The following is a 27678-nucleotide window of genomic DNA, read 5'->3' as shown; positions in this document are numbered from 1 at the left end:
GAATCAATGTAGACAGTTATGTGTGTATAGATATTTTACATATAATGGGAGATCATAATTCTGAGAAAACTGAAAATAACATAACTGTATAGTTGCTGTAGATTAATGTTTTTATGTTAAGTAATAGGCAACAAGCTTTTATTTGTGGTTTTCATTTGATGATTTGCGTGTATGTGCAGGCTGATAATTGCAGCCTTTTCCATGGCATTGTGTAATTGAGAATACCAAAAACGGTAATAGGTGTTTAATGTTGGCAGAAGTAAAGGTTGAGCTATGGAACAAAGGAAGTAGAGCTTTAAACAAAATGTGATGTTATTTTGTATATATACATGTTTAATTGGAAGCTTACAAAGTAAACAATGCTTTTTTTTCTCTTTAGTAAAATGTACAACCTGCAGTGTTGAAATGTTCTCCAAATGTGTCTCTAAACACCACTGGGGGTTCCTCAAAGTGAAATTAAAGCGGAGTTCAGCCTTGGGGAAAAAATTAAATGTCAACAGCTACAAATACCATAGCTGCTGACTTTTACTATATGGACACTTACCTGTCCAGGGAGCCCGCGATGTCGGGACACCCCAGCCGATCTTCGGATCGACTGTTGGGTGCAGCCGCCGCCATTCCAGGTAAGGGGACTAGGCAGTGAAGCCTACTATGCATGCGCGAAGCATCCCCCCCCCCCCCCCGAAAGGTGTCAAATGTGACATGGTGACACCGAGGAGGAAGCAATTAAGTGGAAGTTGCACTTTTGGGTGGAACTACCCTTTAAACTCTGGTTTAAAGAACTATGTTATATTTGTATATGTATTATTTTTGGAACACTCTGCTTGTTTTGTCCAGGGGAGAGGAGAAAGCCTTTTACTCCCCTGATCCTCCGCCCCCTGGCAAACAGCACTCCCCCACCAGGGCCGGACTGAGATTAAAAACCAGCCCTGGAAAAAAATTCATACCAGCCCCATAGCATTTTTATACCAGCCCAACAGCACAACGTCATTATTTTCTGGTTCATTAAAGGGAAAACCATGCATTTTAAAGCACATTTGAAGAGTGTATTATATGAGGAGGAAAGAGGGACATTGCTCCATATCAGGGACAGTTGGGAGCTATGCAGGTAGGAGTGGTTTACTAATATAGGGGGAAACCTTTATATCAGTGCCCCCTTACATTGTAGTATTCACTCTCCCCTTACATCAGTCACCCCCCCACTCAGACTGGCCTGGCGGTGCTGTCACTGACCTTCTCTCAGGTGCACCGTGCAGGGCTCAGTCAGTTGGCTCCAGCTCAGTGGCTCTGGTTTTATCCTATAGTCTCCTTTTCCACAGTCCACACAAGTCTGACTTCTCCCACGACCCCCATCCTGGAAGCTCTCCCTCTCTTGACTCCTCTCCGGTTTCCTTTAGAGACTGCAGACAGGATATGAGATGGTTAGTGGTTGCGGATATCATACAAGAGATGGTCAGAGACTGCAGACATGGTACAAGAGATGGTCAGAGACTGCAGACATGGTACAAGAGATTAGTAATCTATAAAAATGGGGTATTGGCGCTACCTAATATTAGAGAGGAAGACCACAGTTGTCTCCGACAAAACAGGTGTCACCTCAATTCAATAGATTTATTAGTATACGTAAACCTTCTGTATCAGTTATGTGGGTTCCAATTATCACATCTCAAAAATTATAAAATTAATAAATTGTGAAAAATATCCATGAAAAGTGCTTGAGTGCAAAAAAATGTAAAGTATAATACTTAATGCGACTGACATTTAAAATCGCATAGATACTCTTATGTGTTGGATTTTTCCAAAACAGCCACCAATCAACTAATCAAAATAAAGTGCAAACATATGAAAAAACAACAGTATGGCTTTAGAATCTATAACCATATACCCCAAACCTCCTGTATATAATCGTGCATGAAACAGCATCCCATATGAATATATATACGTGGGATATATATCAGAAAAAAAGTTATTTATCATAAACAAAAAATATCAACACTTCTGTGTATAAAAGTAATGAAAAAATAAAAATAAAAAGTAAATAAAAATAAAACTAAATTAGAGAAAAAGCAAAACGTCGTTAGTGTCTTAGTGTCCACAAAAAATAGAAAAAATGAAAAAAGATCCTTAGTTGTGCAAATCCAGCAGAAAAAAGGTGGCTTTAGTGCTTGAAAGATATTCTTCAGGTGACAGCGTGCTCCCCCACAAGGTTCCCCACTCACCAGAAAGATACACCCCTACAGGGGTACTGTGCCTTTAAATCAACCTTTATACGACTCCAATGCTCAGGCCCATATGCAATATTGTTCTTCGTATTCAGAAAAGATCCGATTCAATCCAGAGAGATATACTCCTACAGGGGTACTAAACCCTTGAATCAGCCTTCATGTGATTCCAGCTCTCAGGCTCATAAGTCATATCCAGAAAAAATCCAGTTTATTCCTAGTGTTGCTGATATAGGCATAGAAGCCAGCGATATCTGGTTCAGACTGCACAGGAAGTGTATCAGACAGAGGACATGGATATTTTTCACAATTTATTTTTCACAATTTATTAATTTTATAATTTTTGGGATGTGATAATTGGAACCCACATAACTGATACAGAAGGTTTACGTATCCTAATAAATCTATTAAATTGAGGCGACACCTGGTTTGTCGGAGACAACGGTGGTCTTCCTTTCTAATATTAGGTAGCGCCAATACCCCATTTTTATAGATTACTAATTACTTGTGAAAACCCCCTGTGGGGATTTCTGGGCTGGGGGGGCTGCAACCTATATACATATATTTACACATCTTTTACATTTTTATTTTCTATTCCCTGTACTACATAAGCGCGGCTTTGTCCAATATTAATATGGTACAAGAGATGGCCAGAGACTGCAGATATGGTACAAGAGATGGTCAGAGAATGCAGAAATGGCACAAGGGATGGTCAGAGACTACAGACATGGTACAAGAGGTGGTCAGAGACTGCAGACATGGTACAAGGGATGGTCAGAGACTGCAGACATGGTACAAGGGATGGTCAGAGAATGCAGAAATGGTACAAGGGATGGTCAGAGACTACAGACATGGTACAAGAGATGGCCAGAGACTGCAGACATGGTACAAGGGATGGTCAGCGAATGCAGAAATGCTACAGGGGATGGTCAGAGACTACAGACATGGTACAAGAATGGTCAGAGACTGCAAACATGGTACAAGAGATGGTCAGAGACTGCAGACATGGTACAAGAGATGGTCAGAGAATGCAGAAATGGTACAAGGGATGGTCAGAGACTACAGACATGGTACAAGACATGGTCAGAGGCTGCAGACATGGTACAAGAGATGGTCAGAGACTGCAGACATGGTACAAGAGATGGCCAGAGACTGCAGATATGGTACAAGGGATGGTCAGCGAATGCAGAAATGGTACAGGGGATGGTCAGAGACTACAGACATGGTACAAGAGATGGTCAGAGACTGCAGACATGGTACAAGAGATGGTCAGAGACTGCAGACATGGTACAAGAGATGGTCAGAGACTGCAGACATGGTACAAGGGATGGCCAGAGACTGCAGACATGGTACAAGGGATGGTCAGAGACTGCAGACATGGCACAAGAGATTGCCAGAGACTGCAGACATGGTACAAGAGATGGTCAGCAAATGCAGAAATGGTACAGGGGATGGTCAGAGACTACAAACATGGTACAAGAGATGGTCAGAGACTGCAGACATGGTACAAGAGATGGTCAGAGACTGCAGACATGGTACAAGGGATGGTCAGTGAATGCAGAAATGTTACAAGGGATGGCCAGAGACTACAGACATGGTACAAGAGATGGTCAGAGACTGCAGACATGGTACAAGGGATGGTCAGAGAATGCAGACAAGGTACAAGGGAAGGTCAGAGACTGCAGACATGGTACAAGGGATGGTCAGAGACTGCAAGCATGGTACAAGGGATGGTCAGAGACTGCAGACATGGTACAAGGGATGGTCAGAGACTGCAGACATGGTACAAGGGAAGGTCAGAGACTGCAGACATGGTACAAGGGAAGGTCAGAGACTGCAGACATACAAGGGAAGGTCAGAGACTGCAGACATGGTACAATGGATGGTCAGAGACTGCAGACATGGTACAAGGGATGGTCAGAGACTGCAGGCATGGTACAAGGGATGGCCAGAGACTGCAGACGTGATACAAGGGATGGCCAGAGACTGCAGACGTGATACAAGGGATGGTCAGAGACTGCAGACGTGATACAAGGGATGGTCAGAGACTGCAGACGTGATACAAGGGATGGTCAGAGACTGCAGACATGGTACAAGGGATGGTCAGAGACTGCAGGCATGGTACAAGGGATGGTCAGAGAATGCAGACATGGTACAAGGGATGGCCAGAGAATGCAGACATGGTACAAGGGATGGTCAGAGACTGCAGACATGGTACAAGGGATGGTCAGAGAATGCAGACATGATACAAGGGATGGTCAGAGAATTCAGACATGATACAGGAGATGATCAGAGAATGCAGACATGGTACAAGGGATGGTCAGAGAATGCAGACATGATACAAGGGATGGTCAGAGAATGCAGACATGATACAGGAGATGATCAGAGACTGCAGACATGGTACAAGATAAATGTAGCCTCACTGTGCATCAAATACAGCATTACTGTGCCCGTGAAAGCAGCCTCACTGTGCATATACATGCAGCCCACTGTACATATGAATACAGCCCCATTATGCATATGAATACAGCCCCACTGTACATATTACAGCCCCACTGTACATATTACAGCCCCACTGTGCATATGAACAGGGCCGGACTGGCCTACCGGATTCCGGGAAATTTCCAGATAGGCCACCTGCCCTGGGGCCGCTTTAATCTGTGGCTGACTGTAGCGATCGCCTCCCTCACTCTCTTTCTCATAGTGTCACACACACAGCGGCATCTCTCGAGGTATGTGTCATGTAGCTGGGTCTGTGTTCGGCTGTGCTGTAGCAAGGTCCCGCCCCCCTAGGCCAGCTCGTGTGATAGTAGATAGAACACTCATTGAATCAGTGTTTCGCCTATCACAGGAGCCGGTCTAGGGGGGCGGGACCTTGCTACAGTACAGCTGAACACAGACCCAGCTCCTGTTTGTTCTGTGACACACACTGCGGGAGATACCTGCTGTGTGTAAACGAGGCAATGCCATGGTGAGTGTTATGCACAGTGGGGCTGTATTCATATGTACAGTGGGCTGTATTCATATGTACAGTGGGGCTGTATTCATATGCACAATGGGGCTGTAATATGTACAGTGGGGCTGTATTCATATGTACAGTGGGGCTGTATTCATATGCACAATGGGGCTGTAATATGTACAGTGGGGCTGTATTCATATGCACAGTGTGGCTGTAATATGCACAGTGGGGCTGTAATCATATGTACAGTGGGGCTGTAATATGTACAGTGGGGCTGTATTCATATGCAGGGCTGGACTGGGACAAAAATTTGGCTCTGGACTTTATCCCGACCAGCCCACTTTAATTTTGCAAACACACACAAAAACAGTATATAAACTATACACAATTGCGCAATATGAATACGGATATGGATTGAGTTTGGGATCTGGGAATTTGGGAAGCGGTGAAGCCTGTTTATGGGGCATCAGAGCGGCCAAGGGAGAAAATTGCCACCCTGCCCCCCAGTAGGATGACCACATTTCCAAAATGACATTCAGAGACAATTTTGCCAGGGACTGGGGGGGAATGTAGTCTCAGACTTGATGGGAAATTCAGCGGTGGGGGTGATTTGTCAGGTGAATGGCTGGTGCTAGCACTGAAATCATTCCGACACCATGCTTAATAAGGTCTCAGGATGATCAAATCACACTATTTATATTACTTTATTGTAATATATAATGATATAGTTCAACTCCCCATAATGCAGAAACAGTGGGAACCCTGAGCTTGTCACTTGCCACCAGATGCAGCTTGTCACTTGCCACTGTCTCCTGCCACCAGATGCAGCTTGCCACTTGCCACCAGATGCAGTGTGTCACCATTGCCTGTGACCAGATGCAGCATGTAATTTCCCACGCCGCCAGCCACCAGATGCAGCTTGTCACTTTCCACCATCGCCTGCCACTAGATACTTTGTGTCACTTGCCACGTCATCTGCCAACAGATGCAGCGTGTCACTTGCCACTGTCGACTGCCACCAGATGCAGCATGTCACTTGTCACCATCGCCTGCTGCCAGAGAGAGGGCAAGGATTGAGGGGGCAGAAAGAGAGGTACACGGAGAGAGAGGGGCGACAGGGAGAGTGAGAGGGGGAGGGGGCAGAGAGAGGGGGACAGGGAGAGAGAGGGGGGATATGGGGGAGAGAGAGGGGGAACAGGGAGAGAGAGAGGGGGAGGGGCAGAGAGAGGGGGCAGAGAGAGGGGGCAAAGAGAGGGGGAAATGGAGAGGGGGCAGAGAGAGGAGGGCAGAGAGAGGGGTCAGAGTCTGGTCAGGAATGGTGTTCAGCTCACTCGCTTGGATGGTCTAGGGGGGGGGCTCACAGTCAGCAGCTTTAATGTGGCTGTTGGCTGCTTGTTTAATCTTCCCATTCCCTCTTCCTCTTCATAGCTGCAGCACACAGGCAGGGAGAGATGGGAGGGTGAAGCAGTGTGTGTCACAAGCTGACTCAGGCATGCTGGACAGAGCAGTGTGAGGATCCCCTCTTCTAGGGCAGCTGCACTGAGTTGGCTGTCACCCACTATCCACACACTGACATCAGGGATCCGGAGGATGGAGCATCAGCGACCGGTGGAGGACTTCTGTCCCTGCCCACCAGCATGAGCTTTCAGACACCTATCACAGTGGCAGAGTCAAAGGAAGTGCTCCAAAAGCCTGTCAGCTCTGTGCTACAGGTGGTGGGTGGGCTGGCAATGATAAGAAGCACTGAAAGACTGAAGCTTCCAGCATGCTCCCACCATCCCAGCCCAGTTCATCCCTGAATTGCCACCTGGGTCCCCAGGTAGGGCCAACCCTGGGCGGTACAGCGGTGCTCAAATTAATGGCTGCTCGAGCCGCATAGCCATTACTTTGACAGGCTGTCTGTCACTGAAAGCAGCCCACTGAGCCATCGGCCCACCGGGAAACTGCCGGTAGTCCTGATGGCCAGTACATGCCTGTTATGAGTAGAGGTAAATCTTTCAGTTACCTGCATTTGAGACATAATATGCTCTGAAAGTGCTTGGTATTGAAGTGGTTTAACATTGTTTGGCCTGTCAGATTTAATATGTACTGTACTTCATTAAATGTCCATCAGGTTGCTGAGGTGAGTGTTTTTGACAGAGAATATTACCTTTACTAAAATAGTAGAACAACAGTGAGGGCAAGGTGGGCAGCACAGTGGTATAGTGGTTAGCACTCTCACCTAGCAGTAAGAAGGGTCACTGGTTCAAATCCCAACCATGACACTACCTGCTTGGAGTTTGCATGTTCTCCCTGTGCCTGCGTGGGTTTCCTCCGGGTACTCCGGTTTCCTCCCACAATCCAAAGACATGCAGGTAGGTTAATTGGCTTCTATCTAAAATTGTCCCTAGTATATGAATGGGGACCTTGGATTGTGGGCTCCTTGAGGGTAGGGACCGATGTGAGTGTGCAATGTACAGGGATAGGGGCAATTGTAGACACTCACTCAGGTTGAACTGGATGGACTGGTGTCTTTATTCAACCTAACAAACTATGAAACTATGAAGGTAAGGATGGCACATGCGAGTGTTATAGTGTCAACAAAATTTAAAAGACATAGGGGTCAATTCAGTAAGAAGCAAGAGCTACAGAAGCAGAATGCAATAAAGCACTGGTGGAAGCAGAGAGAGGATGGAGAGAGCAGAGATTTAAGCTTTGGAGCAGCTCTATAGCTGCTCCACAGCTGCAACCCAACATGGCAATCAACTCTGAGTCAGTGTTGTGTATGAATCCCTTCGCAGCACCATTCCTCCCAAAGTTGCTCAATCTCAGCCAATGTACAGCCAATGTAACTGACCGTGTTCATGCAGCTGTGCAAAGTCCGAAAACACAGACATGTCATAGTTTGCAAAATAAATCCTTTGCAAAGTGTTAACCAAGAAAGGTCTCACTGAGTTCCATGACAAACCTGAAAACTGTAGAGGCAGGAAATCTACCTTAAAAGCCACAATCAGCTGCTAGATGTCATAACTATAGAAGAACTGTATTTACTTATAAGGTGACTAGGCCCTCAATCTGCTAAATGTATCAAAAAGGCTCAAAGCTGTTCTCAATGACAACCTTACTGCAGGTCTAGGCCTCATGCACACGAGACGCAGTTAAACGCGTGTTCAGATGCAGTTGGACACTTTTTTCAACTGCCCCTGAACTCATTCAATGTTATCCTATGTGTCCATGCACACAGTCTCGTTTTTTGCCGTTTTTATGCAGTTGCGTTTAACCTCGTTTTTCCAGAAGCAAAAAAATGGGTTTAGACGCAAAAATATCCACGTTTCAGACGCAAAGCGCGGCTAAACGCGGCACCCGCGTTTGCGTTTATATGCGTTTTTAAAGGAACCCAATTTTTTGGATCTGAAAACTCAGAAATATGATCTGAGAATTACATTTTGTGACCAGACTTTGGGGGCCAAATATCTTGAGGCCACTTATTTCCAGGAACCCCATTTGGTATGCAGACACTGTGGATCTAGCACTACAACATATCAAAATTTGAGGTTCCTATCACCAAGTGACCCCGAGATAGGGGGCCCCAAAGTCGGGTCGCAAAATGTCATGCACTTTTCTGCATCAGAGAATGACATTTTGCGACCCGATTTTGGGGGCCCATATCTTGGGGCCAATTATTGCCAGGAACCCCAAATTCGGTATGCAAACACAGTGGAACTAGCACTACAACATATCCAAATGAGGTTCCTATCACCAAGTGACCCCGAGATAGGGGGCCCCAAAGTTGACTAAGTTGTCGAAAAATCCGATCTTTCAGAACGTGATGACGTAATTTTGTTATGATGGGACTAGATTCAGGCTAGTAGCCAATAGCTTGGATGTAGGAATTTGATCTGAGCATGCGTGGCACTTGGTCCGATCAAAATTCGCTACACATGATCGGATTACATCCGACCGTCCCAGTTGGTCGGGAAATATTTCCAACATGTTGGAAAATTGGGTACGACGGAGATTCGGATGGAATCAGTCCGATGCATACCACACACAGTCGGATTATCCGACGACACAGTCCGATAAGACGCATTCCGACGGATTCTCCGACCATGTGTACACGGCATTAGAGCAGATCAAATGTGACAATGGACATCCGGCTAAAATAAAAAACTTGTTGGGGTAGGTACGCAGCTGCACATACATGTTTGTGAAATATCCAATGGACATTCGCTGTCCCATCAATGGATGGGTCCAATATTGACGAGCTCTGACTCTGGACCTCTCACGAAATTTGTGACGACGTTGCTGTCTCATCAAGAGCAACATCAGGAGCATTTCCTGACATATATTCAATATGGGATCTATTTCAAAATATATACCACAGAAAGAGAGGCAAATGCAAGTGTACAACTGCTCTCTATGCTGCTGCTGCTCACTCTGATCAAAATAGCAGAAATAGTTAAAAAAAAAACATGCTTTGAGAGCTTGGGGAGGGTCTACATGATGTTATCTTTATAAATGCTTATAAACTCAAACGCTGCTAAACGCGTCTAAGCGCGGCATGCAAACGCGCATTTCTGCTTTTTTTGAGCAGAGTTTTCACCTGCGTCTCGTGTGCATAAAGCTGTTCAGGACAAGCTTGAACATAGCTTCACCAGCACAGAAATCCATTGAGGATAATTTATTTAAAGGGTTGCAAACCTTTCCAAAAAATATCTAGCAGAGACAATCTAAAGTTTCAAGAGCTCAGAGGTTCAGTGTCTGTGAAAAGGATTGATATTCTATCCATACCTGCTACAGCCCCTAAAATACTGATCTGAACAAGAAAAAAAACAAAAAAAACAAAAAACAAATTGCCAATGCAACAGTGATGATCGTGTACAAGTGCTTCATCCATTTCAAGACCGTTCCACTCTGTTTACAGGTATTCCTTCTATGACAATGCATACTAAACAGTGCCTCATACTCTAGATGTCTGTGGAGAAGGACTCTGTGACAAATCCTGTGACAAAATATGCTTAGCTTGTGTATATCCAAAGGGTCAACTTGGAAAGGTTGTAAGACTGTATACTATTCTAGATAATTAGATTGACAGGTCTCTTGCAAGATCAATACTTTTTGACTTGTTAAACATAACAGGAGACACCTTACCATACACCCTAGGTACCTGTGCTGGCATCACAAAAGATTCAGGCAGGAGAGCCACTGATCTTGTAATAGCTCCCCGGAATGGCAGCATAGAAATACCATTGTCTACTCTCATCAAGTGCAACCAGATTCCAACCAACAGAGAGCAGATCCCTACTCCTGCTACATTCATGCCTATATTCTCCTGCTTCTTGGCAGAGATATTCCAAGGGTACACAAGGCTTGCTGACAAATATTTGGGCACATGATGCACCATATTCTCAAAGCCTAGACCAAGGCTGGGTCATCATAGGTAACGTCTGTCTGGGTAATTTCAGAAGGTCTTTGACCAAGTCAAAGAAAGTATTTGCAGTAAAAGCAAACAACAATTCTTCACACAAGCTGATAACAAGGCCCTTCATTTCTGGGATGATAATGTCAGCACCATAGTATTTAATTTAACAACTAAAAACGATGAAATGGCTGCCATTGAAGACAATGAGTTCCTAAAAAGTATGCGTAAAGCCTGGTACACATGGGTTTTGCTTCTCGTTCAACCCAGCGGGTTGAACAAAAAAAAAAAATTAGACATTGCCAGACTAACACAAGCGAAGTTAGTGCAGCGATCTCCCCCACTGTGCTATTGTGTTCTGATAGGAGGACTGCCCCCCTACCTCAACACACTAATTAGCACTTGCAGTCATCAGTGGCCTGCTCTGATTGGATGCTGGTTTTCCAGCATGCCCATTCAAGAGAAGCTGGTCGTTAGACTGGCTTCTGTCAAACAGGTGATGTACACACTGGCCAAATGTCAGCTGTTTCTGTTAAATATTCGGCCTGTGTGTACCAGCCTTAAGGAGTTCTATCAGGACAATTACAACAGCTGAGTGCCACAACTACCATTTCATATCTCAAGAAATAAGCTACTAAATAATATTCAATATGCAGAAGCACAAATTATTACCTTACAACACACCCTGAACAGAACAACTAAGTTGAAAAAAACAGCCTGCACCACCTCTCAAGGAGGAATGTAGGTATCTCCCATGCTTTGGCAGGTATCATCCTTGAAAGCCAGATCAGATCAGTGTGGTCCTTGACTCAATCTAAAGGTATTTCCCTCAGTGATGTCCTTCTCACCAGTCCTAATCTGAACAATATCCTTATAGGAGGTTTGCTCTACTTCAGAAAGGAACCAGTTGCTTTTATGGCTGACATTTAGCAAATAATCCAAGTTTTCATCATTTGGGAAGACAACATAAACTTTTTCAGGTTCTGATTGCAACAACTATGTCAGTGATGAAGTCCTAGAGTACCGAATTAAAGTACATGTTTCGGTAACAGCCCTTTTCCTACTTTAGCAATTTATGGGCTAAGAAGAACAGTTCAAGAATGTGAAAAATAATTCAGATCTCATGCACATGAGTTTGTGGGAAAAAAATTCTACATAGATGATGGGCTCAAACCTCTCCCTACTGATGAAGAAGCAATTGATCTTCTCAATATGCTTGCCATTGCCAATGATTCTATCATCCTCTGGGTTTCATAGCACCCTTTACCATTCAGGGTAAGATACTTCTAAGATAACTTACTTCTGAAAACACAGATTGGGATACTCCATTACCCAGAGAGAAACGACAGGAATCATGGAAACAGCTCCTGAAATCACTAGAAAAACTTCCAATACCACACTCTTACATTTCTGCATCATTAATAAATGTCATCAGAAGAGAGCTCCATGTTTTCTCTGATGTTTCCTTTGAAACAATAGCTGCAGTAGCCTACCTCAAAGTTATAGATCCAAGAAACGAGTAAGGCCAAGCTGACTCCAAAACCAGCACATACCATTCCAAGGTTTGAGCTCTGTGCAGCTGTATTGGCTGTTGAAAATGCTGAGCTTATAAAATGTGAAATAAACTTTGAAAGAGACTCTTTTCACTTTTACTCAGGCAGCAATATAGTTTTGGGATACATACACAACCAAACAAAACAGTTCCATGTGTATGTCAGTATCAGAGTAGAATGTTCTCCAGTGCTGATCAATTGCACTATATGCCTAAAAACCTCAGCCGCTGCATTTCTGGATATTTCTTGGTCATCCCCACCTTACTTCCTAGGGAAGTAGGGAATTCATCTTCTAAACCAACAACTTGATTCAAAGGTAGGTAAGAAGGACTGGTGCAAGTTTCTGCCTTCCCTTCTGAAGATAGAATCCTGGATTGTCTTCTGTGCCATTTTACAGCCACAAGTAATGACCTTGCAGGTTTTACGGTATGCTAATGTTTTCATTATTATTCTCTTGTTCTCCCATTTCTTCTGAGTCTTCACTTAGGCTGGGTTCACACTATTGCGAATTGGATGTGGTAAGAGTCCTGGCGTCTTTTTGTCTGTTTCAGGTCCGAATTCAGCCAAAAAGCAGGCTGATATCAGACTAGAACCGATGAATGGAGACGCACCAGAATCCCGGCTTTGAGGCGTTCCGTGCTCTGGTGTGAACCCAGCCTCAATATTTGGTCTTTGATTCTCAATTTTTTTATATTTGAAATCATAGCTTTTGACCAGGAGTATCATGTTACACATGCATTGTTGTTTATTTGCCTCTAAATAACTTTTCTTTCCTCATTCAGTTGCTAGGGGATGCTCTATGTCACAGGTGGCAAACACAAAAAAAAAGGCCCGAATCCGGCTGACCAGGCCATGTCACGCCAGCCTCCACCTCATGTTCTCACAGCCGCCATCAGCTGTCACAAACAGGTCTTCTTGGCAACCAGAGTAAACACTTCCTCCGCTCTCCTCATCAGTCTCCCCAGTGACGCCGCCAGTTTGTAGCTGAGTGCATGCGCTGTCCATCTGGCATAGCCTGTCATTGGCAGAGGTACCTGACGGCAGGGGTCAGAACCCAGGAGAAGAGGTGGAAGTGAGATGTTGCACATTGGGCAGGGTGCACCCTTGAACCCTGTCCTCTGTATGTCGCACACCCCTGAACCCTGCCCTGTGCATGTCACACACCCCTGAACCCTGCCCCCTGTGTACGTAGAGCATCACAGAACCCTGCCCTCTGTATGTAGCGCACCCATAAATCCCTGCCCTCTGTATGTAATGCACCCCTAAATTCCTGCCCTCTGTACATAGCACACCTTTGAGTCCCTGTCCTTTTTACATATCACACCCCTGAATCCATGCCCTCTATACGTAGCGCACCCCTGAATCCCTGTCCTCTGTACGTAGCGCAACACTCACTCCCTGCACTCTGTATGTAGTGCACCCTTAAAACCCCTGCACTCTGTAGGTAGCGCACCCCTGAATCCCTGCACTGTGTACATAGCATACCCTTGAATTCCTGTACTCTGTATGTAGCACACCCCTGAATTCCTGCACTCTGTATGTAGCCCACCCCTGAATTCCTGCACTCTGTACATAGTGCACCCCTGAATCCCTACCCTCTGTTCTTAGTGCACTGCTGAACCCTGCACGTAGCATAATCCTGACGTAATCTTTAACTCTGCACTCTCTATGTAGTGCGACTCAGATACAACTAGCCCTTTGAGGACAGCCACACTGCTGATATCGGCTCCTCGATGAAATTGAGTTTGACACCCCTGCTCTATTTAGTTAGTCTTACCCTTCTTCTTCATGTTTGGTCTCCAGTGTTTTCATGTCCTTTTTTCTGCTGGGGCTAGACACACTATGATTTTTGATCTCATGTTCATCTGGTATGAACTTCACGAGTTTTTGGGTTAAAGCCTTCTGTGATCTGGATGAATTCATTTGGATTGAGTCACTGGCTTCCAAGCTACTAGACTGTAAGTTAAGTTTTCTCCCCACAACTGGATCAGTTATAGAGACCGCACTTTCAGTGTTTAGTTTGCTGAAGCAGAACAAGAAGAATTAAAGCCATTAAAGGGAATGCATTAGGGTAAAAAAAAAAAAAAAAAGATTTTAGAACAACATTAAGTTTGCTCCTCCAGTTTTTCATTGGGCACTTTGCAAATGTAACTGCTCACCCCTGTGTCGGAGGGTGGCTACACTTGTTTTCCATGTTCCCACTATAGGTGGGGATGCTGCCACCTATCTCTTGCTTGTTCCTGAGATGTAATACTTAATATTGATTATAAACTATGGGATTTGTAGTGTGTATAGGGCAATACATATGGCCACAACTAATGTGCACTGCTCGTTCCAAACAAACACAATTCAGAGAGCACGAAAGAGGTTCAGAAGCTAACAGAGGATTTTACAAGGAGGCAGAAATGCAGTAAGAAATAATTTCATGAAAGAAAGATTGCATGGCCATGAAGTGGATGTAAAAATAAAAATAAGTAAAAGATTGCGCTAAATAATTAATGAATGGAAAAAATATATATATACTTAATAGATTGGTGCAAATAACATAAAATCTTTAAATATATATATATATTGGAAATACACTTACTTGGTAAGTGAACAAGAAATCAGAAAAATGTTAATAATCTGAAAGTGCAAATGCAAAAGTGTCCAAAGTAGTGATGTGATAAAAAAAAATCTATCTATTTGGGGTCATGATCCATCCTCCATCACCAAACCAATGTGAATCCACCTCCAGCTGTATGAACTGCTTACCAGCTCCTATTTACCCCTTGTTAGAGGGGGTCAATGTAAGCCTGTGGCTTAACAACCAGCCAGGGCCTTTCTCCATGTCTTGGCACTGCTCTGCACTTACGGTGTCACCCATCAGATAGGTATGGAGTAGGGTACCAAAAAAAGAGACAGAGAGGCTCCACATAGCGTAAAATCCTTTTGGAGGTTTGTGATATAAAATTTATAGCTCACAGCATAAATATGAAGTAAAACGCCTAAAGTCTGGTGTGCCAGCCATACACACCAAAGACAGCTGTCTGTCTGTAGTGGTGGTGATGTCAGCACATCACTTCTTCCCTACATGTTTTGTTACAACTGACGATGTCCTGGGGCACCTTAAAGTGGATGTGTATGAATTATTTTTGGAGAATAAGGGCATTGTTTAGTATCACTATAAGAATGAGTTTATGCTGCTGTGAAGGGTTACATTAAAGCAGTCTAAATAAATAAAAACAAATATAGAATCCACTTGTCATAGGTTGCAAATGGCAACAATAGTATTAATTATTACTGGTTCGGGATACTTCTTAAGCTCAAAAAAATCAATTAAAAAAATTGATGGTGGTGGACCAAAGAGATGTCCCAAAAGGAGCAAAAATGGAGGCTCAATCAAGGAAAATATAATTGAAAAATTGCTTTATTAAAGTTATGTACCTTTAATAAAGGAATTTTTAAATTAGATATTCTGTGATCGATCCTCCATTTTTACTCCTTTTGGGACATCTCTTTGTTCCACCACCATCAATTTTTTATGTAGCACTGACCCCCGAAGGAGCTGCTGAATTTGTTTGGGCCTGTACTTTGCTAGTGAACCCCCACTGACTTGGCTCAGTCCTCTTGACACAGCTGTGGTGCAATGTTGGTGTAGAACTAATGGGGAAGGATAACCCCACAATATGCAATATAATAACAGTACACCTTTGTTATTACCTGGGTATCCGATGGCTCCACCTGCTGCTGAAAAAGGAACAACAATCCACACCAAAGTACCTAACCAGAAACATATTTTTACTGGAACTTGTATTAAGTAATGTAAAATGGTAATTACAACATTTGCACTGTCACATAAACATAATGTAACAGCACAGTAGGTATACACAACAGTATGCACATGTACAGTTGTCTTGGATGACCTCTTAGGGTGTGGCTCCAATTGGGACTGGCGCTCAGAGGGACTACACCTTACTCTGGGCACCTTCCCACTTCCAGCATGCTCTGGTGAACACAAAAATGCAAAGTCAATAATGAAGTATAACACCACTACAAGGGAGCTCCCCTTACTTTTATAGGATGTAAGGCCTTGCAATGAGAAGTACAGTCTTTTTAGTCTTCAGTCTTCTGCTAGCTATTTGCATTTGTAACAATTGTAATCCAACAGTATTCCCTTTGGTGTAATTGCTTTAGAATAACACAGTGCTTATAATGTTGTGATGAATAGGCTTTAGGCCTGTTTAAACTCAGTCTTTACTTTGGTTCTCCTTTGTGAGACTACAGGTCCCAGCAACACCGTGTCAAAGTCTAGGTGTGTAACAAAGTGCGTTAGGAAACTGTGGGCAACAGCCCTCTCACCAAACTGGGTCTGTAGAATAAAACAGCTCCACTCCGTCATGCTGTTCCGCTTCACAAGGACACCAGGAGCTCTCAGTTACCTCTGTCATGGTGCCTCTGGATCCTTCCCGAACTGATCACACTGCTATCCCAGCACGCTGTGGCGTGAAGTCCTCCTCTGGCTTTAGATTGCTGCTCCACACCGAGCAGGCCGCAGTTCTCTGGAGACCTCCTCACAGGTCCTCACAGGATGCCCACACGTCCAGAAGAGAAAGAATGCCCGTGCGTGTCCTTTTATAGCCTACCCAGAATGCAGTTCAATACAGGGTGATCATGGGTAGGTCACCTAGCAATAGGGATTCACCCGGACAGTTCGGGTTTGGAATCATGCGTTCGGGTTTCAGACCACCTGAAACCCGGACACAATATTTAGACCAGACTATGGCTTCACATGCAGGGTTGCGGGCTGCAGTCGGGTAAGCTGAGAGTGCCTGTTACACTTTCTCACACTGCCCAAAGCCAGCGCTAACAATCCCCCCTCCTCCCCCACACACAGCCAGGAGAGGAGAGAGGGCTCGATCTGCTCCTCTTCCTCTTGCCCCTACCCCTTTGTGTCTGCCCACACTCCAATCCCCAGCACTGTGCCTCAGAAAAGGAAAGTTGGGGCTGGGAATTTGAATTCCAGTAGCCTCAGATACATCTGGATGAGAGGTGATGACTGCCAAGGGGTGAGTGAGCTCACCATCCATCCCTGTCTGTGACTGAAGTCTCCCCCCTTCTCTCTCCTGCCTCTGAGTGAGTACACTAAGGTAAATCAGGGTTCTCAGAGCACCCCTTACATCAGAGTCCTCTCCGTACATCAGAGTTCCACCTTCGATCAGGGTTCCCAGAGCATCCCTTATGTTAGAGTCCCCATAGTTCTCCCTTACATCAGAGACACCCCCGCCCCCTCCCAATGCAGTTTTAGGGGAACTCTGTGGACTCTGATTTAAAGGGGAACTCTTGTGCTTAACTTAATTTGATTAGAAATGTTATTTAATTGCAAAATATATGTATAGTTTATATAAAAAAAAAAAGATTGCTGTGCGCCGCTAAAGTGTTCGGGTTAGACTTGAAGAAAAGGTGGCAACCCTACCTAGCAATCTGGCTAAGTAGGTCACAGTAAAATGTAAACAGAACAGTCACTTCCTGTTATCTTTCTAGTCCTTGGAAAAGGAAAATAATTGAAGTCCATTTCCTGGTTTTGGTCACTAGATGGTGCCAAATACTAAAGAATAACACTGTCCATAGACTTACATTGCATTAACATTAACATTGCATTAGTAGGCAAAAATGTCAGCGCTAAATTTACATTTACATTAAAGTAGTATTAAATCCAAAAGCAAACATTTATTATATTGCAGCTTACAAATTCTTAGATGTGATAGCTGTATTCGTTTTCTTTTTTAGGCTTTCTTTCTTCTATTTTCATCTGGTGATTCAGTCAGCAAGTCTGTTGTGTTTCAAGCCACTTAACACTGGCAGAGGTAAATAAATAATCAGCTTTTATTTATTCATGCAAAACCTTTATCCCAAATGGGAAAAAAAAGTTAGCTGTAACTGGTTAGAAAATGTGAGCAGGGGTTTGGCTTCATTTGTTAGTGTATCTAAATCTACTAATACATTAAACACGACCCTTCTGTGTCTCCTGTTCTCATTCCTGCAGAGTTCTGTCTCAATAATGCACAAAGTTTATTACTGGCCAGATCCCCAGGTGGAAACAGAGGGAAATAAAAGAAAAGAAAAGAAGACTGATGCAGCCACCACATCTAAGGATTGGTAAGCTGCAATTGAATACATTTTTGATTTTGGGTTTAAAACTGCTTTAACCACTTCAGCCTCGGAAGATTTGGCTGCTGAATGACTGAGCCATTTTTTTGCGATTCGGCACTGCGTCGCTTTAATTGACAATTGCACGGTCATGCAACCTAGTACCCAAGAAAAATTATGTCCTTTTTTTTCACAAATAGAGCTTTCTTTTGGTGGTATTTGATCACCTCTTCAGTTTTTATTTTTTGAGCTATAAACCAGAAAAGAGCGACAATTTTGAAAAAAACACAAGATGTTTTACCTTTTGTTATAATAAATATCCCCCAAAAATATATAAAAAAATATTTTTTCCTCAGTTTAGGCCGATATTTATTCTTCTACATATTTTTGGTAAAAAAAAAAAAAAAAAAATCACAATAAGCCTATATTGATTGGTTTATGCAAAAGTTATAGTGTCTACTAAATAGGGGATAGTTTTATGGCATTTTTATTATAAATTGTTTTTATTAGTAATAGAGGTGATCTGCGATTTTTATTGTGCCTGCGACATTACAGATCAGACACTTTTAACACTATTTTGGGACCATTGTCATTTATACAGCGATCAGTGCTATAAAAATACAATGCTTACTGTGTAAATGACACTGGCAGGAAAGGGGTTAACCACTAGGGGGCGATGAAAGGGTTAAATGTGTCCTAGGGAGTGATTCTATCTGTAGGGGGCTGGGCTACAAGTGACACAACCGTGATCACTGCTCCCGATCACAGGGAACAGTAGATCTCTGTCCTGTCACAAGGCAGAATGGGGAATGCCTTGTTTACATAGGCATCTCTCCATTCTGCCTCTCCGTGAAACGATTGCAAGGAGACCGGCGGACATCGAGTCTTCGGGACCAGTGGGCGCAATTACGGAGTGCGCTTGTGCCAGCGGCAGCAAATTCAAAGGGACATACAGGCACACCCATTTGCGTAGCCCTGCCATTCTGCCGACGTAAATGTACATGCGGTTAAGGCAACTTTTTATTCTCATTATGTCTGCAATCTAGAGTGATAAACATTACAATGTAAATATCAGCTATACGTTTTACTCAATGGGTTGATTTATTAAAGATAAATAGACTATTCTCTTTACAAGAGAAGTTTCACTTTGCAAGAGAACTTTCCCCAGAGCTTAATGAATGAGGTCAAGCTCTGCTGACTTCCATCATCCATTTATGTGCAAGTAAAAATTCTGTTTATTTATTTTTTTCCTTGCACATGATTGGCTATTCTTTACAAAGTGAAAATTTACCATATTCACTTAGCTCAATCGCAACATGAACAGCCTATTTGCATTTAGTAAATCGACCCTTTAAATCTTGGCTGTACTTGGTCTTTTTATTTTTTGTGTTTTTTTACAGATAATCAGAGATCTAAACTGTTGCCCATCTAATAAATAAAAATAATTTAGAGCAGAGGAGAGGAGAGGAGACATGCAGAATGATTATTGTATCCAAGTGTAGACCAAGTCTTAATCCAAAAATATATCCACCAAGTCTGTCTAGTACAAGTATAAACATAGGCCAGTAGGCCACCCTCAGTCTGAAAGTAAAAATAACTTTTGATGCAGCTGACCGTTGAATGGTTATTTTTCTTACGGCTGTGAGATGCAGGATATACCAACGTAACCTCAACAGCAAACATCCATATCTACCTTCATATAATTGGATAATGTTTTTACATACAGCCTTCTGATTGAATTGCAATACATTTAATCTCATCACAAATAATTAGGAAAATTATTTTTGAGACAGTGGATTAAACAATAAAAAAACATTTGCTTTTTTTCTGAATATATATTCTATGCATTTTTCTGAAAAAAGATACATGTGTTTAATGGAAATTCATATTCAAGGCTAAACATATCCAGACGTCAAAAGTAAAGAAGTACCATGCAATCCGGTTGCAGTGCTTTTCCAAAAGTAATACATGCACTACTTTTGGTTCGGTGTAGTGCCATCAAAATGAATGGGCTCAAATGGCACTGCATTGAACCACGTGTGAATTGCCCACATAGGCCCACAGCATGTTCCTGTGCAATCTCTAGTCTGAACCAGCACACAAAACAGAATTGTGATTTTTTGCTTATAATACAAAACGTTGCACAATTGTTGTTCCCTTCCAGGGCACGTGCCTTATTATTCTCACAATATGGTCCCCCTTTTTATCAGTGCTTTTTCCTTGACTAAATTGAAGTTGTGTGGTCATGTGACTGTATTTTATCTCCTTTCTTATCTCTCTCATTGTCAGGTTGTGTTGCCACTTTCTTTAGCCACTGTAAAATAGCTTGACACTCTCTTTCCTGCAAAAGAAAAAAAAAGTCAGTACATGGAAAATAAATTAAGTTCTGTTTTTTGCTATGAGAGGTGCTGTAATATTTTCAGAAAACTATGTACAGAACCCTGCTGGTCCCTCCCACCAGCCGTGGTCTGCATAGAGAAGTACAGAGGGCCAGTGATGATGTCACTGGGTCTAAAAAAAGTGATGAAAACAAAATATGTAATGAAAACGGAAACTTTTTTTTTTTTTTTTTTTTTTATTAAAAAAATGTCATCAACATTGTTCTGCCCTGACTATGTGTTTGAAATACAAGGCTTGGCAGACAGCTAACAGCTTCCCAATAAAGACATGGGAGGAAGGGATAACAGTTGTAATCTTTACTGGAATTTAGTTTTTTAAAACTACAAAAAACTAATTATAAAAATACACATTAGCAATAGCATTTAACATTACATTACAACTCAAATAGTGACAGACATGCTACATTACTGTTAAGGTGTTTGTAAACCCATACTTACCACTTTTACCTATAATAAGGATTACCTGTAGGTACTGGAAATATCTCCTAAACCTGCACAGTTTAGGAGATATTTACCATATACGCTTGCGCCAACTTCATGTGCACTGAAGAAAGGGCGCGATCAGGCCCTTTTTAAAGGGTCCCGTGCCGTGACCGTCGCCTCCCACAGAGCCGGAGTCCATGGCCACAGAAGGAAGAGGGGTGAAGATGTACACAGCCACCAACAGGGGCAGCGGATACATTGATGTTGCAGGCTTCGTTTGCAGGTAAGTGGCACATAATGCCATTTATACTAGCCCATTATGCTTTTACTTTGCAGGGAACAAAAGAGGAAGTAAAACCCATCAGAGTTTACTTCCTCTTTCAGGCTGGATTCACATCAATGCATTTTTTGTGCTTTTTGCATTTTGCAGATTTGCACTACAGTCCATTTAACATGGTTTTCTATGGAACACGTTCTTTAGTACAAATCTGCAAAATGCAAAAAGCACATAGGTGTGAATCAGGCCTAAGGGGACATACTAAACTGCATATTGGGATGATGGGATGATTGGCTTATTGGCTGCAATACTCAGAACTCTCACTAGATGTCAGTGTACTTTATCCACAAATATATGGTGAAGACTCTGTTGTTGCTCAAAAGATGTTATACCTTCCTGCAGTACTTGATACAATGTTGCAAGATCAGTTGCTAATGTTTAACTGTTCACTTGTTGATATATATGCAGCTGTACAACAGGATCATAGTAAATTATACAGAAGTAATGGAAACAACTACAATTACAATTGACCTGTTTTTGATGGGAATATGGGTAGAATTATTGTTTTCAATGGGGATTATGGGTGGAATAACACCTAACACAGAACATTTTTAACCTATTTTGGATAAGAATATGCATATAATTATTTACATTGGGATTTTGGGTGGAATTTCATAGTTTTTTTTTTTTCAATCAAGTAACTTTTATTCAGAAAAAAGTTTCATACATCTTTCACATCCACATTTAAACCTCCTCCCCGACATTTAAGATACAAAATTTATTTATACGAAACACTACAGTTAATTTTTCCCTGTCTATCAAGATAATATCCTATTTTTATTTATCTACTAAATCATTCCATACTTAAAAAAAAAAGAGAGAGAGAGAGAGAGAACATTCCTGGAATCTAAGAGAGAGAGAAGGCCCTATCAGCCTTAGTTTTATCTGTATTCATACATCACACCCTACCCTTATCTATGAGTCCAGAATTCCCATATTTTTTTGAACATCTGGAATTTCCCTTTTTGTTGTACACAAATTTTTCCTTTCTAATTGTTTCATTAACCTTGTACTCCCATTCTGCACATGTTGGTGGATTTAGTGCCAGCCACTTCCTCGCTATCAATTTCCGCACCAAGAAAAGTAATTTAATTATTTCTGTTCGTCTACCCCATATATTATTATCCTCTTCCATATAACCTAGTATACAAATCTTGGGGTCTAAATAAAAAGATGTCAGTGTCACACTCTCCTGCCCTTAACGATGCTCACTCTAGTTACCTTGTATTGATGTTTCTCAATGTTGATTTATGTTTTATTATAGATGTACATTGTCTTCCATAAGGAACCACCCCTGATGAAAGGATAAGTTCCTGAAACGCGTTGGGCGTAATTTCCATCCAGTAGACAATATTTACTTATATTCATTGTAATTCTTGTACAATCTGATATTGTTCTTAAATAGTCAATTGCAGAATAGTTGATGCAGATATGCGGTGGCATGACCGGATGAGGAAGTGAGAGGACATGCATGGCAGCTCTCCCTCTCTTTCTCAGTTACGGACTTTGAGACACTGATGAGGGTGGTGGAGGCTGGCTGGTGATATGTGAGAGCTGCCGGGCTGAGCCATCACTGTCTCCTCGCTTCATAGCACTGGAGCCCTCAGATTAACAGCCTGGTCTGCCTAAGTAGAGACGCTAGTGTGAGAGGCTCCCGTCACGCTTATCAGTGGGAAGAACAGCTCCAGTGGCAGCGTGAGTGTCTGGCAGGGAGCCAAGAGCAGTGAGTAGAGAGGCGTGACCCAGAAAGTTAACTCCCATGGCACAGAGTGAAGTGAAAGTCCTCTTCTCTTAGCTCTGTCTTTCTTGTACCAGTGCTGGTTTGGCTGAGTGTCGGTGGAGGGTGAGAGGCATCCACTGTACACACCAAATACTGGAGACCTGAAAGATTAATCCCTGCAGCACCGTGTGGCAACTGAAGGTCCTATTTTTTCTTTTCCCTTCCTCTTTGATTCAGTGCTGGCTTGGCAGTGGATGGGTGAGAGGCATCTGCTGCATACATTCAATATAGAGAGGCTGGCAGGGAGCTGAAAAATTGGAGCTGAAGTTGAAAAGAGCAATTCATTTTTAAAAGGAGTATCACGTACCTGATCGGAGGCTGAAATGCTGGGAGGGCTTCCCTTGTGACTAAGTGCAGAGCGCCCCCTGAAGGTGACACAGGAAGAGCTAAACTCAAAGCAGCTGGGGTCGCTGGCTGTGGCAAGCTGAGGTGGAGAAGAAAAGTCCACTGGTAGGCAGCTGATGAGCAGGGTAGACCGCTGGGCAGGGGTACCTTGGAAGTACCAGATGAGATTGTGCAGCAGGAGGAGCCAGAAGCCATGTCAGGAGACAAGCCGGAGTTCATGCACAGGACAGCAAGCAGCAACAAAGTCAATGGAACAAGCCGGGGTCATACACGGAGCAGCGGGTCAAGAGGGTAAACAGGAATGAGCCAGGGGTCAAGCCGGGGTCAACACAGATCAGACGGGTCAAGGCAAGCCGGGTTGTTAACAGGTATCCAAGACAACAGGAACAGGAACTCAGGAACACACAGAAGCTGCAGATCATGCAGCAGTAGGTCACTTCTGCAGCAGGCTTTAAATAGGATACTGGCGTCTCTCACGTATTGTGTGTGCATTGGCGCACACGTGTGAACATTGGCGCATGGGTGTGCGCATTGGCGCACGGGTGTGCGCACTGGCGCGCATTGGCACACGCGTGCACACTGGCGAACATGTTGTCCTGGCCCTGCGTGTGTGCATGCGCATTGGGGAATTAGCATTTGCAGGTCTGCGATTCTGCTAGCCATTGATGCCAGTTCTCCTGCGGGTAGGTCCCTGTCAAGGAGTCGTGGAGACAGTGACATTGACAATGGCCTGCAAGAGGAGGGGAAAGCAGATCAGGGGAGGCTGAAGGGCTGCTTATTCTTTTTGGTGACCTGATAAACCCCCCTGTAATTGATACCCTGGGGACATTCTCCTTTTTCTATTGTCATTTCGATGTTCTACTTAAATTAACTTGACATTTATATCAGTAATATCAGCAATAGAAAATATGACAACAGAAGATTGATATAGGAACAGAAGTAGCAGTGATAACGGAAAATCCAATGTTGTCCCCGGAAGCAGGCATTGTAGGTAGGGAACAACCCTCTTTGAAGAAAGTACTACATGCGGTGAATTCTTGTAAATCCTCCTTATTTGAAATGACTGAGCAAGTTAGATGGATAAGAGAAGAGATTAATTTTCTAAGACATGATATACAGGAAGTTCGGGAATGGACAACTGCTTTGAAAGGGAGGATGAGTTCGGTGGAGGATGATTTGAATCCATTACAGCAGGAAATGAGACTAATTAGTGAACAGGTTAACACAGGGGTGTCCAAACTTTTTTCAAAGAGGGCCAGATTCAATGAAGTGAACATGTGTGAGGGCCGACCATTTTGCCTGACATTCTTTGAACCATTAAAATTCGGTCATTCGAGCACTCATACCTGGCCCAACAAAAATTCTTGTGCCTTTGTCGCGCTCGTTTGCCCGACACACAGACGCATGCTCTGTTCTTTAGGGGTACCGTTAAGTCTTAATGGTACCCCACACATTGGAAACATGGGGTGCTTTTGGTGCAGCGCAATAAAAAAAAAAAAAAAGCTCTGGGACTTCTTTCCCTGCATTTTTGTGGGTATGGAAGCCCATTGAAATGCATGGGCTGCCCTACACACAGCATGCAGCCATGCAGATGTGAGCCAAGGGCTTATTGGAGGGGCAGTAAAACTACATGGTTGAGCTGTTTTTACCACCCCCAACTTCTCCCCCTTTAGCTGCAGAGGGAGCAGCTGGGGGTGTACACATGCTGTGGCTGCAGCTGGAGGTATGCTCAGGGTGAATGGGCCTGCACTGCAACTACCCCGCAAATGTGTGGACTGCACAGTTGCGGTATAGTGATGCTACATTTACGGGCTTAAAACAGGTGGTGAGGAGGCAACATAATGCCTCTTTACCACCTTTCAAATGCCTCTAAAAAGCGATCTGTATATGGATTGCTTTTCAGAGGAGCAGCAATCCTGGCTGCTATCACACACACAAGCACCACAAAAGCAGTTCTGATGGTACAAGAATGGGGGGGGGGGGGTCTGGATTAAAAGTAACACACATGCATACACATACACACAGACATACACACATACAGACACATGCATATACTTACATACATACAGACACATGCACACACACACATACAGACACATGCACACACGTACATACATACATACAGGCACATACATACATACAGACATACACGCACATACATACACACACACACACACACACACATACATGCACACAGATACATACAGACACACATACAGACACACATACATGCACACACATACAGACAGACATACACGCACATACAGACACACATGCACATACGCATACATACAGACATACATGGACACACACACACATGCAATCATACATGCACAGACACACACACACATGCACACACACACACACACACAGACACACATGCACATACAGACACACATACACACACACACATACATACAGACAGACATGCGCACACACACACACATATAGACACACATGCACACACATACATACAGACATGCACACACATGCACAGACACACATACATACAGACACACATACATACAGATACACATGCACACACACACATACATACATACATACAGACACACATGCGCACACATGCATACAAACATGCACACACATACATACATACAGACATGCACACACACACATACAGACAGACATGCACACACACACATACAGACAGACATGCACACACACATACAGACACACATGCACACATACAGACACACATGCACATACATACAGACACACATGCACATACATACAGACACACATGCACATACATACAGACACACATGCACATACATACAGACAGACATGCACACATATACATACAGACACACATGCACACATACAGACACACATGCACACACATACATACATACAGACACACATGCACACATACAGACACACATGCACACACATACATACATACATACAGACACACATGCACACATACAGACACACATGAACACATACAGACACACATGCACATACATACATACATACAGACACACATGCACATACAGACACACATGCACACATACAGACACACATGCACACACATACATACATACAGACACACATGCACACATACAGACACACATGCACACATACAGACACACATGCACACATACAGACACACATGCACATACATACAGACACACATGCACATACATACAGACACACATGCACATACATACAGACAGATATGCACACATATACATACAGACACACATGCACACATACAGACACACATGCACATACATACAGACACACATGCACATACATACAGACACACATGCACATACATACAGACAGACATGCACACATATACATACAGACACACATGCACACATACAGACACACATGCACACACATACATACATACAGACACACATGCACACATACAGACACACATGCACACACATACATACATACAGACACACATGCACACATACAGACACACATGCACATACATACATACATACAGACACACATGCACACACATACATACATACATACAGACACACATGCATACATACAGACACACATGCACACATACAGACATACATGCACACACATACATACATACAGACACACATGCACACATACAGACACACATGCACACACATACATACATACAGACACACATGCACACATACAGACACACATGCACACATACAGACACACATGCACATACATACAGACACACATGCACATACATACAGACACACATGCACATACATACAGACACACATGCACATACATACAGACAGACATGCACACATATACATACAGACACACATGCACACATACAGACACACATGCACACACATACATACATACAGACACACATACATACATACAGACACACATACATACATACAGACACACATGCACACACACACACACATAAATGAAGCCTTTTTAAAACGAATCTAGCTTGTAGTACAGTACCTTTCCATTCCATTTCCTTATTCAGCCGGGTACTGCACTGTAGGGGGAAGCAGAGAGCACAGCACACTCCTCTGCACTTTACTTTCACTTTTGAAGCCGACGGAGCTTCACACAGTGCCTGGGATCGGCTCATCTGACAGCCCTGATCCCGCAGCACACCAGGCGGGCCGTTCAAAACCGGTCTG

General features: G+C 43.2%; 1 protein-coding gene across 1 annotated transcript in view; it reads right to left on the bottom strand.

The window, feature by feature from the left end:
• Nucleotides 1-27678, bottom strand: part of LOC143975881 (uncharacterized) — an 85181-nt gene that overhangs the window by 40583 nt on the left and 16920 nt on the right. Inside the window, exons 2-3 of the mRNA XM_077478432.1 lie at nt 13910-14155; nt 12133-12184 (exon numbers count right to left, since the gene is read on the bottom strand). Coding sequence (XP_077334558.1) covers nt 12133-12184; nt 13910-14155 — 298 coding nt within the window. The remainder of the gene's footprint in view (nt 1-12132; nt 12185-13909; nt 14156-27678) is intronic.

The sequence above is a fragment of the Lithobates pipiens genome, unplaced genomic scaffold, assembly GCF_037356315.1.
Source record: "Lithobates pipiens isolate NorthernLeopardFrog02 unplaced genomic scaffold, aLitPip1_a1.2 Scaffold_13, whole genome shotgun sequence".
In the NCBI taxonomy this organism is placed as follows: Eukaryota; Metazoa; Chordata; class Amphibia; order Anura; family Ranidae; genus Lithobates; species Lithobates pipiens.
Note: the sequence above shows the minus strand (reverse complement) of the source record. Positions and strands in the feature narration are given on the sequence as shown.